General features: G+C 31.2%; 1 protein-coding gene across 1 annotated transcript in view; it reads left to right on the top strand.

Annotated features, from left to right (window-relative positions):
* Positions 1–19,192, top strand: part of LOC140051072 (protein patched homolog 1-like) — a 33,763-nt gene that overhangs the window by 8,493 nt on the left and 6,078 nt on the right. The window contains exons 4-21 of the mRNA XM_072096161.1: positions 3,753–3,942; positions 4,402–4,468; positions 4,742–4,839; positions 5,552–5,660; positions 5,895–5,987; positions 6,102–6,223; positions 6,578–6,725; positions 7,060–7,191; positions 7,791–7,949; positions 10,196–10,288; positions 13,941–14,066; positions 15,013–15,131; positions 15,566–15,974; positions 16,392–16,704; positions 17,100–17,245; positions 17,830–18,007; positions 18,321–18,601; positions 18,758–18,895. Coding sequence (XP_071952262.1) covers positions 3,753–3,942; positions 4,402–4,468; positions 4,742–4,839; positions 5,552–5,660; positions 5,895–5,987; positions 6,102–6,223; positions 6,578–6,725; positions 7,060–7,191; positions 7,791–7,949; positions 10,196–10,288; positions 13,941–14,066; positions 15,013–15,131; positions 15,566–15,974; positions 16,392–16,704; positions 17,100–17,245; positions 17,830–18,007; positions 18,321–18,601; positions 18,758–18,895 — 2,921 coding nt within the window. The remainder of the gene's footprint in view (positions 1–3,752; positions 3,943–4,401; positions 4,469–4,741; positions 4,840–5,551; positions 5,661–5,894; positions 5,988–6,101; positions 6,224–6,577; positions 6,726–7,059; positions 7,192–7,790; positions 7,950–10,195; positions 10,289–13,940; positions 14,067–15,012; positions 15,132–15,565; positions 15,975–16,391; positions 16,705–17,099; positions 17,246–17,829; positions 18,008–18,320; positions 18,602–18,757; positions 18,896–19,192) is intronic.

Here is a 19,192-nt window from a genome sequence, read left to right as displayed (position 1 = left end):
AAAACTGTCAATACCCTAGCTGGTTCACAGTTGTTGGTTGGAAAAAATAAATGAAGTTACTGTTATATGTACTGTATTTTAGGCACGTCTGTCAGCCTAAACAAACATGATCTCTCTGATGACTGACAAGTCTATTTGTATTATATCACCTATGTAAAGGCCTTTTCACACAGAACTTCGGCAATATTGCGGTAAGCAAGCCGGCGTTATTGCCGGTCTAAACCCATTCACACAGAAGGTAATATTACGGTAATTTTACCGTCTTCTGTGTGAAAGGCCACAGTGAAAAGGCGCAATATTTAAAGATTACTGTCCTCATAAAATAGAGGTCGCACTTTTTGAGAAAAAAAAATGGCGGGCACCTCGCCCGCCGCCGGCGACAAAACATGCCATGCGCGCACATGTTTGCTGATGTTGTTTTGTGTGTCCGTCGTTTAGTTTTTTTATTTACGATGCATAAAATCTATATTTTTGCCCAACACCACTCCGTGCTAATAACTGCCCGATCGTGATGGCCATTCTACAGAAACAAAATCTATTAGGCCTACAAATGGACGCGAATTTAATTATCAGAAGCTGTTATGAGCTAGCACCGGGAGCGCGCACCGGAGGATGTTCCTGCTAGAACTATGCTAACTAGGGCCTAGGCTTACGTACGTTACAGCAAGTTAAATAATCTTTGGACCAACATCTGTTATATTTTTATTACTATTGGCCGTATTCTTCCATTGTATTATTTACAAACTAACCTAAAAATATATATAATTATGGATATAATCAGAAATAATTTGGCCTAAAGTAATTGCCACAGTCTTTCTCAATCAAGGAAAATGTCCCGAATTTATCCTTGCTTCACTGCGTAAGCAGGCGTTATATCGTGGACTCTTTCACACAGATCAGGCTTACGACCGCGACGGTAATATTACCGCAATTTTACTAGGTCCAGAGGCGGTCTAACGGAAGCCGGCATTAAGGGGTTTTTACCCTTTCACACATAAGCCGGCGTTCGCGAATTACCGCCATATTACCGTCTTACAGCTCTGTGTGAAAGGGGCTTAAGAACGATAAAACAAAAGATGTGAAAGAAAAATTTGACCCATTCTGAACAGAAAGTAGATAATGTACTGTATTAACAAAAACATGAACTGGTATGAGATTAGTAAAGTTTTGGTAAATTCTTAATACTATAGACTACAGTAACAATTTTAAAACAGTGTGCTCAGAGTTTTAAAACAGTCTATCTAAAACTATTATTATTTATAAATACACATTTATTTATAAGTACTGTACTGTAATATCTTCTTTACAAACACTATAACTTTATTGGAGATTTTAAAAATATATTTAATTTTCCTGATGTTTATTTTATATCTATTTTTATCTTGGAGTTTTATTACTGAAACAAGAATGTCTTTGATAATAATTCATCCCACAAAATTCAAAGTTTTGCCTGTTATCACTTTTGTTATTTTTACTTCTATAAATTACTGGTTTAGTTGGGTAACCTTTTTTTACCGCTGAGATGAACCACACACAGAATGGACTCCATAACCACATGAGCATAATTTCTTCATTGCTAGTGAAAACAACTTGAAAAAGTATGGCTTACCTTCAGATGGTCCATGTCACGAAGATCTTGACTTTGCATCCCTCTACAGTGGGTCTTCTAGTATTCTTTGTTCCAATGTTACTGTAGTTTCCCATCTAACATCCAAAATCCTTTCATTACAGTGGTTAAGAAAACAATAAAGTGGTCAGTTTTTAAATGAAATATCTTTATGTACAAATTACAATACAATAAATATAAATACTGTACTGTATGTATTGTTCCATGAAACTTACTTTAACAACAAAAGAAAAAAAGCATAAATCATGATTTTACTTTAAAAAAGATAAAATATACGGTTAATTTATTTAACCAAAACTCACTTTTTGACTTCTGACTTAATAATTCTTCAAATTACAAATTATTTTTTCATTTGTATCTTATTTAATCCGCTTACTGTAGAGTACTGCAGTATAACTGTATATAAAGAAAGTGTATACCAAAATTATTATTAATAGAATAACATGCTCTTACTATAAAATACCATGCTGCCATCAGTAGTAAGTTTATCAAGGTTAACACCATAAATCAAGATCCTCAAAATGAGAATGCTTGCATTACCTATAGCATTTCTAAGCTTCATTGTACCTAAAGTTAATATTCCCATGTGACTAAGAATGTGAAAATATATATTTTACGAAAATCATGAAAGAGGAAGGGGTTTTAGATATGGTTCAGGGGTGGCCTAGCTTGAATGCATGTCTGTAGGTTTAATAGCCAAGTACTCATGTCAGTTTACTGAAATTGTTTATGATAAATTATTGGTATAATAACTTTCATATGTTGAATTACATGTCTGTGAATCCATTATGACAGTGTAGTCACTGTGGTCGTTAGTGTAATCTTAAAATAATTTGTTTATAAGGTAGTTTAGGTTAGTGTGCTAGTAATGTATTAATAACATAGTATATTATATTGTACTACTGTAACTGGACCGTTATTGTACATTACAGTATTTTTTTTTATTTGAATAATTTAAAAAGGTGTTCAGTTTTGAAAGAAAGATTCTTCATATTTTTAATATAAATTGGAATTTAAATAAACAATGAATTGTATGGCAAAACGTCTTATTAAAAATAAGTTTAAATAACCGCCTGAATTCTTTAGAGCTGAATTCATGATTGTCACTTGTCAATTGTCACTGTTTTCCCTTTAAATTTCTTGGCACATTCTATGCTATAACATAATGTAACACAGATAAAATATCATCATATGACTTACATAATGCTTTAGATACCAAACACGTTTTACAAAATCAGTTCTTGATGATTGACTGTTTTGTCAAAATTTAAACTGATGTATACCTTTTTTTGGTGAAAACTGAACTTTATTTTGTAGCGTGAATATTAGCAAATTGGATTAAAAGTACAACCATCAATTTTAACTACTGTATCCATCCTCTTTATAAAAGTTTAAATTCAACATGAAACCTATTTTATAACCTTCAAATGAGTAAGGTTTGATTACCTGCCCTAAACATAACAAAAGAATTTTGAAACAGCTTTTGTAAACATAGTCTTTAACATTTTTTTTAGTACAGTATAAGAAGGCATTACCCCCATCATGCATGCCTCTGATGACTTAATATAGTTCAAGTATAGTGATAACCTTTTTATCAATTACAAGGAGCATTTATTAAACACATTGGGTTTATCAGTAGGCTCAAAATAATCGTGATAGATTGTTTTCACCAAGATCATCCAGTTTGAAATAGATACCTGTAATCCAAAATGCATGCTTTGATTAGAACTTCACAAAATCTTTTAATTAGACAAAGTCTTTACTTTATTGTGATCATAGAAATTACAACATGTGTTTGAAATTTTACTATTATTACAGTAGACCTGGTTATTTTACTGGTTAAAGACACATTTGCTTATTAGCCTAATCATCTTAATTAAACATGTCTATTTAGTGCTTAGAGTGGCTTACCTAGATCATGGCGAAATAAGTTACTTCATGCTTGGATAAACCATGGATGGAAGTATACTTACATGAATAAACCAACAGTGGCCCATGCCCTTCTGAGAGGAAGAGCAGCGATTTATAACGATTTAAAAAATGTAAACAAGTTTAGTGCATCTCCTTGTTTATATTATTCTTTTACATAATTTAATTAATATTTATATTTAATTTTATTTTCCAGAGGGAGGAAGACTTGAACGTGAATTGCAGTACACCTTTGACACATTGGGGAAGGGGGCAAGGAGTGCAAGCCAACTAATAATCCAATCGCCAAAACATAGCGAGATGAATATATTAACACAAGAACACATACAACTACATCTGAATGTATCGTTATTAGCAACGCAAGTTTCTGTTGATATGTTTGATGTGTAAGTAAAGTAACATTTTTATTTGATATTGAAATATGACAATTTACTACAGTAAAACCCCTATTAATAGGAAATATTCAGAACGCAAGAAAGTGTTTCCATGTGGGTGTGCTCTAAATGGGGCTTGCCGCTATGTCAAATATATATTAGCCTTTATTGTTTCTAGAAAAATTGTTCCCTTAATAGAGGTGTCTCAAAGGAAAGGTTCTTCTTTATTCAGAATATAACATGAATGAAGATTTGTACATTTCTATTTCTCCTAATTTCATACATCGATCCGCAAAATGGTGGGTAAAATTTACCTTCAAAATTAGGGTTTACCATTTCCATTGTAATAATAATAGGTTTTGCCCATTTGCTATCATATGAATAATTTATATTCATAATAATATTATCTTTAGCCACGTCTGTATATTACAAAACTAATTTATTATACTTGTTGGTATTTTTGCTTTTCAGAACGTGGAAATTCAAGGATATTTGTTTTGTAGAAAATTTTCCTTCATTTGAAACGTATGCAGATTATGTAAGTTTAAGTTTTATTTTGTGTTTAATTTATTAAAAAAGACTGATAATGATATACTGTAGTTTGTTGTTTTATCAACTGTTTTTATTGTTCAATGATTGTATTGTTTGCTGATATGGGTGGAACATTTAGAAGTTATTCTGTTTATTATTATTAACAAATATCATTTAGAAATTGTATGAGATTTTAAAGTATGTTGTTTTTGTTAATTTGTTATTTTCATTTTTTGTGTTTGTTATGTGCTCATTTTAATACCTTTTTAATCATTTATAGATCTTTGAAAATCTCATGCCTTGTACAATTATAACGCCTTTGGACTGCTTTTGGGAGGGTTCAAAACTTCTAGGACCTGAAAATCCAATTTATATTCCGTAAGTAAAAACATTTTTGTTACTGTGCTATGTTCAAAAACAAAGCCTTGCCCTTACCAAAAATTATTTCTTTCTTAATTTGAATAAAGTTAAATCCAAATCTTTCACCTAAAACGTTTTGACAATGGTATAACCTTTAATAATACTGTAGAATAAGTACATTCATCATGTCTTGCTAATTCTTCGGTCAACTTCATTTTTTTGTCCCTTTGGATGTCTTTACTGCCTCTCCCTAGATGCCAAAACCGATAATTGCTATGTTAGCCATGTACCATTGAGGATGTTTACCACGAAATTTAGTCAAGTCTGTTTGGCACTTAATTATCTGCCTGAATGGTCATGCTCAAAGAGGCTACTGAAATTACTAGTTACATTGAATCCATTCGAGGATGACCAGTTACAGACACTCAACAATAAAATGAAACATGTATGCAATTTGCCAGGCTGAGCTTGTCACTATCCCCAGGTTTGATTCTTCAACCTAGTTTACAGGCTACCAACCCAACTTCATTTTCACTAAAAAGCCATCTTTCTGACCTTGTATGTTTCTGCTGCATAGAATAAGTAGAATAAACCATTTATTTAAAAATTCAAAATAATTGGCGTTTTGCTAACTACGTACTCTATGCTGCAATCCTCACTCTAATTTGTTATAGCTCTATGGTAGTCTATTTCAAAGAGATGATTACAAATGGTTTATTTGTTATTTTAGTCAATTGGATGAGCCATTAGTTTGGACAAAAACAGATCCTTATGCACTCTTAGAGCATCCAACATTAAAAAGCTATTTCCCTGAAGGCATAAAAGACATGTTGGATGATGTAAGTAAATTGAAATTGTTTTTATGCCATACACATTTAGTTTTCACATTTACCATTATCTAAGTTTATTTTGTACCAATACAAAACAGTAAGTCTATTTTATTATTATCTAACTTAGATAAACAATAAATAGCTTTATTCTCCTTGAAGAGCAACATATACTTTATACAAAATATAATAAAGTTGAATTTGCATTATAAGATTTAATTTCTCGTGTATACATTTTGTTATTAGTCTGGAATCGGTCACGGGTATCAGGACCGGCCATGTCTCAACCCATATGATCCCGACTGCCCATCAAAAGCACCGAACAAGATTTCGAAAGAGGTAAGATCCTTTAATTAGTCTTCTCAAATACTAATTATATATAGTGGTACATTATATTCATTAACTTCTGCTAAACAATTTATATATCCCTAAATTCTGTATTCTTTATTGTAGATTCCTAATTTCCCATCACTTATGACGGGAGGATGCAGTGGTTATGCCAAAGAGTACATGGACTGGCCAGAAGAACTTATAATGGGTGGAATCAAGAAGAATGAGAGTGATCATATAATAAGGTAAGAGTGTTTAATTTGCTCTTGTTCAGCTAAAATATTGTTATTTTTGTACTAAGTATAGTCTACTTCCTCATTGCTGTCTGTCTTTTTGCTAATTAGAATGTTGCGACGTATTGTAAACTAATAACCTCTAAGTTACTGAAAAAGTGTAACGTATTAAAAAACACTATTTTCCGACCGATTTTTAGAAATGAGTTTTTGAAAAATATTGCCGTATTTTCCCGGTTTTTGTTATGTAATCACTTTCAATTAATCATGCTTAATATAAAAGCTGAGAAAATCTGAGTGGAGCTCAACTTTAAAAATGTTTTTCAATTTTCAAATAAAGTTTAAATGTTGGTTTACCTTTTGCAGTGCCGAAGCCCTTGAAACAATTTTTCTGTTAAAAAGTGAAAAGAACATGTATGATAACTGGAAGAACCATCAGAGAGTCAGTCACATAAAATGGACAGAGGAGAAGGCTAAAGAGATACTGGATGCCTGGCAGAAGGAGTTTACTAAGGTAACATGATCAAATTTGCTAAAGCTTGGTTCCCACTAGTGATGCAACATAAGCAATGCCCTTCCAATAATTGTGTTTGCATCGCCTGCTTGAAATCAAACCTGCTTGTTGTGTTATAGTGGGAACCACAATAGCCTATTCCTCTATTATTGAACACTCTATATCCATGGAAGTATTCCATTAGCCCCACACTTGGTAGGAGTAACCTAACATACACACTTCAATATATCTTAAGGTGTTGCTATGATTATCTGTTGCTAACTGTTGTAACACTATATTTATTTCGTATTGAAAGTGTCCAGCTTTTTAAAACCAGTTTTTGTTTTCTTAAAAGGTTGTCCGGAACAGCGAACCTAATCATCCTACCCAAGATGTCAATGCATTTTCTGAAGCGTCCATGAACCAAGTGCTGGCAGAGTTTTCTGAGACTAGCCTTCCTGATGTTATCGGTGGCTACTTGTTGATGGTGAGTATTGTACTAGATAGATTTTGTTTAGAATTTCTACATTTCTTTTGTGTAGAAAAAGACAATCTTTCAAAATAAGAAATAAAATAAACAAAAAGTCACCCCAATCTTTCTGGCTTTGTACTTTATTTGTATAAATTCAGCAAATCCATTTTTTAAAATAACACATGTTTTTAAGTATTAAAAACATATTATTTTCAATGCTTATTGAAGTGCTGGAATGCTGAAGATATAGAGAGTCAAAAACATATCATGCAAACAATTATTATAGATTAGTTAAAGCTGTGTGTACACTATCAAACTTTATGTGACAAAAAAAAATGTGATGTACCCATATATGGACATGATGTCATATCACGCTTTATTTTTGTCAAACTAGTTTTGTAGTGTAGACAGAGCTTAACAAAAAAACTGGAATAAAATTATGGGCGGTTCAATGGTGTTGTCATGTTAAGTAATATTGTATTATAATTACGATACTTATAAACAATTGTGGTATAAAGATGATATAAAAACTGGATTTTTAATAATTTGCGGAGCTATGGTTTGTTCACTGCTTACCTAATCATGACGTTTTTTGTTACATTTATTTATTTCAGGTGCTATTTGCTTTTCTAACCATGGTGAAATTTACTGATGGTGTCAAGTCTCAGGGTGGTGTAGGACTTCTTGGAGTACTTTTAATAAGCGCAACAGTGGTAGCGAGCTTAGGTTTTTGTGCCTTTATTGGTATTCAGTTTAATGCATCTACAACACAGGTAAGACATATGGTTCTTTTACTGGTCTATGGTTTAGTAAAATTCGTAGAACAAAATCTGGTATTGATATTAAGCCAGAAGAATTAAGCTTAGCGACTTTGCCCCAAGCAAGAAACCAAACCGCTTTTCGATGCATTTATCACTAAAACTCCACCCACATAAATTGCAGAAACCAGTGTAAAAGTGATTTTTAACATCAGTGCAATAGTTTATTTCTTTCAAAATAATGGTTTTAGTTTTAACTAGGATCACTCAACCAGTCTGTTATAATCGAATTAATCTAAATTATTTATAAAAATGAGAAAAAAATGCACAAGAGAATCGGGTCATAACACAAACATAGTTTTGGAAGCGAATGATGTTACCCAGGAGATATCTTTCTCTGACATACTTTTTAAGAAAGAGTGAACATTTTTGCTGTTAGTAGTATATCATGTATATATAGATCTTTTTTCCCTTGATACCATATACTAGCATTTTCACTATATCTCTATGGCTATTATTCCATATAATATTATAAGGCATTGGTTTGAGAATGCAACTATAAAACCTAACAGTTGGCATCAATATCTTAAACTATACTAGAATGCTAAAATGTATGTACAGTATGCTTATTTTATGCTTTCTTTTACCTTATTAATTAGTCGACCTAAACACCTTATTCCACATATTATTACAAATATTATTATTACAAAAGTTATTTAAAGTTTTAGAATTTGTCCCACTTTGCCAAATGATATGTAGTACATTTCAACGACTGTAACATTAAATTATGAAACCAAGTATGTTAAACAAGAACATTAAGAGAAATCAGAATAAATAATAAAGGAAGGTAGTTTATTATGGACACTTTTTTGTTGTTATGAGGTGCGTGTGCAATTTATTATATATGTAGACACAATGACTGGAAGGCAAATGTTCTAGTCAAATGCCATGGGTCGGTAGCCACGAGCACTCGTGGATTACAACTATTCCTATTGTTACCAATGGATTTCAAATCGAAGCTCTCATCACACTAACAGGTTAAGAACATTACCATAACACGAAATACATTCTGTTTCTGTGTTGAATTGTCCCAGATGTAGGTCGTGTTGCTCCTATATTTTGGTTTTCTGGGTCACAAACCTGCAGCACAAATGTTAAATATATAATGCATTTGGGTCATGATTAATGTAAGCGACCTACATAATGGAATTAAATGACATGAAAAAAATATGAAATTATGCTATAATAGCTATTGTATACTGTATCATAACATGTCAATGTTAAAGTCCACAGTATGTGGAATTGGTCCTTCAACTTGTAAAATCATTGAAAAAAATCTACCATATCCATAATAGTTGGCAAGTTAAAAAAAAACAGTTAAAACAATTAAATGTTTACTTACATTTTGGGTGTATTTTCCATTAATACTTATAAACATATAAATTAGTTTCAATAGACCACATTTAAATGAGGTGTACGTGCATAACACATTATATGCATATAGGTAGACTTGTGTAATTGTAATTTGATACGTAAAATTTATTGTTATTAATTTTAATAAGAACTTGACACCTTTTACATAAACCTAAAGTTGTATGGTAAAATTATTGTTCTGTTCTTTACCTCTAATTGCCACTTTAATTTCCCTCTCCCAGAATGTGCCATAGACTGGGCCATAAATTGTAGTGATATATTTCAAAGTATAAAATACTTGTTCACAAGAAGTTTGGTACTTTATCATTCTTTATTTTTCCCTTACCATTGAAATAAATATATGTCACTGTGTTACATGTAATAAATTGTGAAAATGTTATTAGCTGGTGCAAAGTAGGGGCAAACCTTTATTTATGAAAGTACAGACAATGAAACACATAGCTTTGACTGTGAACTTACACAAATGGGGACAAGAGTAGCAAGGTTGTAGAGGGACAGCTATGGTGGGCAGTGTCATTTGATAGGACATTGTACCCAAGGGAGTATAGACAGTGTAACATGAGTAAAGAGTGCATATAAAACTCATTTTTTACCTGCTTGATAATTGGCTAGCTTGTCAGTTTCCTTCACCATAAATGTCGTCATGTGACATTTGTCATGATTGACTTGTTTCTCGGAGGATTGATGTTGGCTAGTTTGATTTCATCAGGATATTTGATCAACATTATTACTACAAATTAATTCAATTTATGAACTACCTGTCAAATTCATTTTTCATAATTTATTTATGTTTATGATTAATCTTTAAATGTTAATATATTTTTCAGGTGCTTCCATTTTTAGCATTGGGGTTAGGAGTTGATGATATGTTTCTACTTGTGCACTCCTCAGCATCACTACCAGCAGAAATGCCCACCCTGGTAAGCCTTATGTGCTTTATATATTCTTATACAGTCGGGTATACAGTATTTATTTCACCATTAATATAAGCTCATTATGTGTTCAATAAAAACTAAAAACAGTTTATTTATGAGAAAGGCCTCATTTTGATATGACGCAAATAGTTTGACGATTTGCAAATAGTTGGACGATTGAAATCGACAGAAATTGTTGTAAAGTCTTTATAATGTCATTCTTTGCCATTGAAAAGTTTTCAAAGTATGCATCTTGTGTATAATAGTATGCAAATTATACTTGGTTGCTTGACAGTGTACATGTGCATGACTCTTTTGGTTTTTCTTATAATGAAGTTTACAAGAAAATTCTTTGTGCTAAACTGGCATTATCTGTATGCTACTATGACCCATGAATTTGAACATTTAATCCCCTAGAAACATAGTTACCAATCAAGTGTGAAATTAAGTCTAGTATGCTAACACTTGTGCTTTTTTTCAATTTTTTTTAATCACCAGCTTTTATAGTGTGTGGTCTATTTAAAAAAATATTCTTATAATTTTAATATAAATTATAGTTTTGATATTTTAATTTTAAAATGGATGTTATACTTTTCTAAATGGTACAGTATCTGTCATCCAGTGTTCTCCAAAAGCCTGTCATTTACTGGCAAAAATGGCTCCAAACAGTATTAAAAATGGTGTAGTAGTGTGCCTAGCCAATTAATATATAAACAATCTATATTTGGATTCATAAAATTAAAACATATGACATAATTGTATTTAGATGACATGATTCGGTACATTGCTTGGTTGTCCCATTCCCACTGTAATATTTTATTGTAACTTTTTGACAATTGAAAAGAATTTATTTAAAAACTAATTATATAATAGTCTGTTTTTTATATCCGCAATTTTATAGCGTTCACATAGAGAGTTGCATGATATTATAAGACATGATTACTAAAGTGGTATACTATTGCCTGTAGACTAATACTGTGCTCTAACTATATTAAAATGAGTCTGATGCCGCCTCAAGGTGGGGTCTATAATAAGGCAACTGGCAGGCATGGTCTTATTGAATTGTGTGTAGTGTTGATTGCTAATGGCAGATGGTGCCTACCATATCAACTTATGCTTCATCTTCAAGGATATTTGCCAACAACACAATTTGATAAATTAACATTTTTGAATTGAATAAAAGAATAAACAACAAACCCTAACCCATTTACCTAAAAATCGATAATGGTAATAATAAATTTGATAATCTATCGATATTAACAAAACTTTATAAATTAATTTTCATTTAAAAAATTGGTAAATTATGACAACAAACTCAGTTAATATTTAAAATAAAACATGTTAACGTACAATTTAACAAACTTGAGTAATAAGATAATCAATTTATTTGAAATCAAACTAATTATAGCCTACTTTTATTTCAAAACAAATTTATTAAGCAGATTCTTAATCTTACTATATTAAGAAAAAATATTTGTTGATTAATGTTTAAAATAGTTTATAATAAATATTAATTGATTTTAAGCAAGATATAAAAAGTATAGAGTTAATTTTTAAAATGTAGTGCTAACAACTTTATAAAATTATACTTTACTCTGTAACAATTTTGTGAACATTTAAATAATTATTGTGTAACCTATTTAAAATAGTAGGTTCTCACAATAGATTTCCAATAATTATCAATCCCAACCATTTTTAATATCTTGTGAATGATTCAACTGTATAAATTAAGTAGCTCAAAAGAGAATTTCCATTTTAGGTCACTTATCAATAAATGTTGGGCATATTATTTTGTATTTAGAGGAGTTTTGCAATTTGTGAATATTAGTAAAATAATCAAACCAAACAAAATGCATCTATTTTTGAGGTTGCCCAGAGAGGCCAATCATAACTTATAAGTAACACAAACAAAAATGAACTGAGCATGCAATGATTTCATAAATGTAAAGCTAAAATTGGCCAACCTACCACCCAAGATTATATTCTTAGCTAGTAGGGAAATCTTAGTGGGTGGTCTAAATATTTGGCATGCTCCAGTTATGCATGGGATCCAGCCAAATTTCACAACCTCATACAGACCAAAGCGTTTGATTGGTTCTCAGTTTCTAACTTTTGTAGGAGCTTTCTGATTGGCCAATCATAAATATCTACAGGCACTCTTGAAAACCGAACACAAGCTGTAATGTAGTAGACATGCAATCCTATAATAAAATATTTTTACCAAAATACCATTTATTATATAAAAATTAAGTTCAGTAGTTCAGGAACTGTGGTTTAATGGTTTACTAAATTGATTTATTGATAATCATATTAGGGGGATATATATATATCTCCAACTGGCCATATGTTTGAGTGTTTGTGAGCTCTCCTGGTCTACATGACGCTGTGTTCTCAGTTTTCTTTCACCCTTTGTGCTGCTATTATTTCCTATTGGTAGCAGCAGCTGTAGTAATATCGTATCGTCCCCTACAATTTCAGATGTACTATTTGCAGCCAAAATAGTCCACTGTAATAACTCGGTTAAGAACATACTGTACAGTACCTGGGAAAAATATTACAAATTATGTGGAAATAAATTCTGTATATATTAAAAAGTAATTAATAAAAGCCTATACTTTTTTTTTATTGTTTTGATTGAGAATTTTATATTTCATTTTTGTTTTTGATAAAAGTTGTAAAAAAAATCTTTCCTTTATTATATACTCATTTTAAAATGCATTTAATTTAAAAATAAATAAAATGACATTTGTTTGAAAAATATAAAATGCAGTTAAAATGAAAGATAATTTACAATTTGGTTACATACACATTGAAAAATGATATTATAGAGTACATTGCAGCTGAAAAAGATAAGAAGATATGAAATGAATGAAAATGAGATCAGATAAAAATAGGCAATATAATACATTTTAACTAGTGTAAAAATGTTTCTGGGTCTTTTACAAAAGTTTAAACCATAAAAAAAATCTTGGGAAAGAATACACAGATTCCCAACTCTAAAAGAATGTTGTGTATTTTATTGTGTTTGTTTATATTATATATAGCCCATTATGTTTGTTATATGTCTGTTGCACTCACATATACAAAGCTAGGCACTATCATAAATAACTTGAAGTTGTTAGGATTTCTGTGAAAGGCTGTTTATGTTGATAGGGTGTTGGTATAAATATTTGTAAGTCAACTTACTCATAAGGTGATTGCTAGAGTTTTTTGCAACTCCCCAGGTGGTATCAGCTCAGAAAATATTTATGTATTTAATTAACCTCGCAGTTCTCAAATTTTAGAGTGATGAAAAAGTCTTTCTTGACTTGAAACATTTTTATGAAATCCCAATTAAATTAATATAACTATGGCTGAAAGAAAAAAAAAAGCATTATAAATTGGTTGTTAGTAAATTGTTTGTCATACAGTAGTTCAGAAGAAAAAATAAAAATGTCTAAGCTTAGACTAGACTGTGTTTAAAAGTTTAGAAGAAACTTCTTTGTGCTGAACTATCATCTATCGGTAGTAAGTTGCTTCAGAAGTGTCTTATAAAAAAAAACTTGTCTTCCAGCCTTTATCATAATTATGTGCTTTATTATAAAATAAATTAGATATATATGGTAACGTACTATTATTAAAAAATGTATTTTAATTTTTCATTTTTGTTTCTTACTAGATCAAAACAGGTGAACTGCTGAAAAGGACCGGTGTGTGTGTCTTTATGACATCACTCAACAACATGGGTGCATTTCTTCTAGCTGCTATAATTCCAATACCAGCCCTTAGATCTCTTTGTATTCAAGTAAGATTTGTTCATGTTTTTTTCACTTACCCCATACATGTATTGGCCACGAAATGGAAACAAAATAAATAATCTACTAGTAATGAAAGTTGACCACTTTTTCACAGAGGCCTGTGACAACACAATGGCTTGAACTGAGATTCAATTTATTTCCACAATACACAATAACATACAGGATAATAAATACAATGAAGTAACCATGTGGGGGGGGGGGGGGTCATATAAGTCAGAAAGACTTTAAGTTTGACCCACCCCAAGATATAACATTAAATACGAATGTTAAAAAAAAAAAAATACGTAAACTTTTTTTCTTGAAAAAAATGTATTTCTTGTGGCTACATCACTGTGATATATTCCAGAATCAGAATACATGTGTATGCATGACATTTTTTTTTTACATTAAAGAAAATTTAACAGAGATAGCCTGTTCCAATCTTGATGATTGTTATGCTAGTTCAGGGCCTGGGGTGCATTGGATCATAACCTTGCCAGATAATGCTAACTTGATAGGATCAAATTGCAATTCACATTATGGCCACACATCACTCTTGTACAAGAATGTCTTCATTTTATTATCATATAGAAATTAAATCTATGATATGCACTTTTTCAATATGCCAAACATCATCCAAGAATTTATTGAAATAATAAAGAACTTTTGTTTGGTTGCATATGACCTAATATTGTGTACTTTACAGTTGATAATAGAATATTATATGTAACTTAACAAATTAAAGATAATGTATTTTTACTAAAAAGAAAAACAAACATAATTTTGATTATCGTATTGTTCGAATAATAATATTGTTATTAATAATTGTTTTTAGAATCCTACTGTTTATTTTTTTAAACTTTCAGCATATTAATTTAGAATTCTATTATTAAAATTATGTACAGTATATTCCATTTTCAAATATTGATATAATGGATGTTCTTTCTTTTCCAGTTTGCAATCATAGTAGTTTTCAACTTTTTATCAGTCATCCTCATCTTCCCTGCAATATTAGCCGTAGACTTAGATAGAAGAGATAAAAAACGGGTAGATATCTTCTGCTGTCTCACAAGGTAAGCCGTTAAGCTAAACTCTATTTAATATAATATTAAATGCTATTAAACTCGTCATTTATTATCTATACAGTGACAAAATTGATATACCACCAGTCTATACATAGAAACAATTTATACCAATCTATTACGGTAATACGAAGATAATGTCTAAATTGGTAAAATTGAGCTATATGTTTATTTATAAATTAGTAAATTAAAATTAAACTTTTTAATAGATTTATCTGCTTTATTATGAAATTAAGAAATCTATTGCCGCTTTAATTAGGATAATTTCTCTTCTAAAAAAGAATGTGTTCCAAATATATCGTACTAATCTTAATATAATTACGTTGCATGACCATGAAACTGGGTCAAGTTTAGGAACTAATTACCAATATTTCTTATACCCATTTAATGTTTACCCCTAAGTGTTTCATTATTGGTTTTTACAGTTCAAGTGCAAATAGAGTTGTCACAATTCAACCATCCCCAATATCAGATAGCCCAGACTTAAACAGGAATAGACGTAACCAGCAAACTCCAATGGAAACGCGTATAACGCTTCACTCAACCGTGGAGACCGTCACCCATATTGGTGACAATGTATCTGACCACTGTGTCACTGTTGTTCAGCCATCAACTACGATGACATGCACGACTACACCAGATGGTCGTGATTCTTCTAACATGCGCACAGGAGTGCGTTCTTCCTCCACAAGGACTTTATTAAGACAGGACTCTGTAAATGAGCATGTCGCTTGTTGGAGAGATAACAGGAAGAAATTTAAATGTTGGCAGTGGTCATTGTCTGGATTTGTCAAGAAATATTATGCACCATTTCTAATGAATAAATTTGTAAAGGTGAGAATTATTTAATAGATTTTACACATGGGAAATTGAACTATTTATTGTTACTCCAGTAATAGTACTGTTTGAGTTTACCATTTCTGTCTTTTTGTTAACATTTATAATCATTTATGTTGTACAGGTTAACCAGCGTATACTTTTTCACCAATACTAAATTTGTTTAGCCAGTCTAAAAGTCACTTAATACCTTCCACCAAACGTACTACCCCTTGTCTGAAATGTTGTAGCTCATTAACTTTTCAGCGCAAAACTACTGTATGCATACTGTTATTGCTTTATTCTCCTAAATATATTCAATGTCACAAGCTTTCATATACACTCCTTATTTGCAATAATAAGGGTTGATTCCTACCCTAAGTCTTAAGAGGTACTTACGATACCAAATAATACTTGTAAATCATTTGTTTTCAGGCTTTTGTAATATTGATATTTGCTGGTTTTCTTGGCGTCAGCGTATTTGGAGTCATGCAGGTCGAAGACGGGCTTGATTTGACAGATGTCGTTCCTACTGGAACAAGGGAACAAGACTTTCTACAGTCTAGGCTGAAATATTTTAGTTATTATGACATTTATGCAGTAACAATGGGTGATTTTGACTACCCGAACAATCAGAAGTTGCTTTACGAATACCACCAAGAGTTTCGCAATATACCAGAAATCATTAAAAATGCAGATGGATCTTTACCTAAGTTTTGGTTGGATTATTTCAGAGAATGGTTATTGCGTGAGTATAGTTTACATTCAGTATTACTTTTCTATTTTAGTTTATTATTAGTATTTTTAAATTTTTCTGTGTGACGAACAGCCCATAAATTATAATTAAGTTAGTAAATTATGTACTAAATTAAAACCCAGAAGATAAGGAAGTTCTCACACTTTCCGCAAGTTCAGTCAAAAACTACTATTTCAAGTTTATGTTACTAGAAAGTACAGTACAGTATTTGTTTAAAATAATGTTAAAGATTGAGAATACATATTACTGAATTGTAGAAAATATTTACTTTTCTTAGTCCAGAAGGCTATGTAACAGTAAATGTACATGGATGAACTTAATTAATGTCACACTGTTTATACAATATGATGAATAAAGATGATTTAATTTCTATTATTGATGTTTAGATATCCAAGAAGCTTTTGATATGAATAAAGCAAATGGGACATTGACACAAGATGGGTGTCATGTCACAGCTTCAGACAAAGGAATGATAGGATACAACCTCATAATACAAACAGGAGAAGTACTGAGACCTATAAATACAGATCTGGTAAATACATAATGTACTAAACTGTATATAAACCAAAAAGCAGACACTACTGACAAATGCAATAGGAGCTTTTGATTTTTTTGGAAACTACAGTAGAAACAGTACAGTTAAATAAAATGAAATTGACAAAATTATTCATAAAGTTAGTAATATTGTAAGGAAGCCATCTTCAATTACATGGGCAAGTGTTGTGCGATGTTCCTAACTCTGGGTTGACCATCTGATCCCATTTACATAGCAATGATATACACATTATGTGTATATCCTTGCTCATCTCCAAATAAAAAGCTCCTTATTGCATGCTGTTGGTAAATCCTTAAGCTCTGTCTACATTATCAAACTAGTTTGACAAAAAACGTGTGATGTGCCCAAAAATGGTAGTGGTATGCCCAAATATTGTAGTGATATATCATCATGTCCACATTTTGTCACATAAAGTTAGATAGTATAGACGCGGCTTAGTAGATGTCTTCACACCCTCCGAGTCTATAATACTACTACTGTAGTTAACCATTGATTAATCTTTACAAATATACAGTCAACTAAAGCAGATGATAATGAGGTAATACTTTTATACTTATTAGTTTCATACTCAACGGTTGGTGGACAGTGAAGGTATAATCAACCCAAAAGCTTTCTACAACTATCTGACAGCGTGGGTTAACATAGATGCGATGTCGTATGAAGTGTCTCAAGGAGCAATTCATCCATCTGTTCCACCAATTGCATCTCATACGCTTGAAAAATATTGTAAATCAAATGGTATGTTTGTGTAGATTTTGTTGTTTTTATTTATATATTGAATTGGTATCTGATATTGATCATGGCTGCAAAAATTACTAGACTATGAGTCTTATGTTTGTACATGCAGCTTCCAATTTAACTTTAAATGCCTTTACAAATAAAATGATGATAATGGTTGTCTTACTCTTATATAGCAATGTCAGAATACAAATGTTTCTAAGCGCTTTACACAAAAAAGAGTCCATGAAATATTTTTAAAATAATAAAAAAATAAGATGATGCAGAGAATGATTTGTTACAAATTATTTATTTTAATATTTTATGTTTTTAGTTGCTGCTGCCAAAGAATTGAACTACACACAGTTGCCTTTCTACGTTCATGATGTCTACACTACAGAAGATTACATTCGCCTGATAAAAGAGGTACGCAACATATCTGAACGTTATGCCGCAAAGGGAATTCCTAATTATCCAAGTGGTATTCCTTTCACATTCTGGGAGCAGTACATCAAGCTTCGTCACTACCTGTTGTTATCGCTCGTGTGTGTGTTTACATCAACTTTCATCATCATAGGTGTGCTTCTCTTCAATCCATGGGCTGCATTTCTTCTGGTAAGTTAAACTTATTTTATTTATTCAAAGTATGATTTTGCATATAAAATAAATAGTAAAATTTAATCATGGTATCTCATTTTTGGAAGATTAAGACCACTTGAGTCTTCTTTTTATATTTAATACATAATTTAATAATTCCTTTCTATATCTTAGGTCTTGGTACTTTTAATGATTACGGTAGAACTGTTTGGTTTTATGGGCTTCATTGGCGTAAAGATGAGCGCCATCCCTGCAGTAACACTCATAATATCAGTCGGATTTGGAGTAGAGTTCACTGTACACACACTCTATGTAAGTTCATTTTGTTTACTTTGGTTAGATTCTGCAAACTATGTTGAGATCATCGTTTTTGTCTTCAGTTTGAGTGGTTGTTGTTGATATAGGGTTTGATGAGTGTGTTGACGACAGGTATGATAAGTTAAGTGAAGATGGTTTTCTCGTTGTTCTGTTTTCTTTTGTGGATTACAATATTACTTGGTGTGGTTTTAGTATTTCAAATGTATACGATGGGGAAATTAAATAATTTTAACAGAGATTTCTGTTATCATAGAGTCACAATTTAGAGAATTATTTCTTGCTCTGTATACT

The sequence above is a fragment of the Antedon mediterranea genome, chromosome 6 (genome assembly GCF_964355755.1).
Source record: "Antedon mediterranea chromosome 6, ecAntMedi1.1, whole genome shotgun sequence".
Classification (NCBI taxonomy): Eukaryota; Metazoa; Echinodermata; class Crinoidea; order Comatulida; family Antedonidae; genus Antedon; species Antedon mediterranea.
Note: the sequence above shows the minus strand (reverse complement) of the source record. Positions and strands in the feature narration are given on the sequence as shown.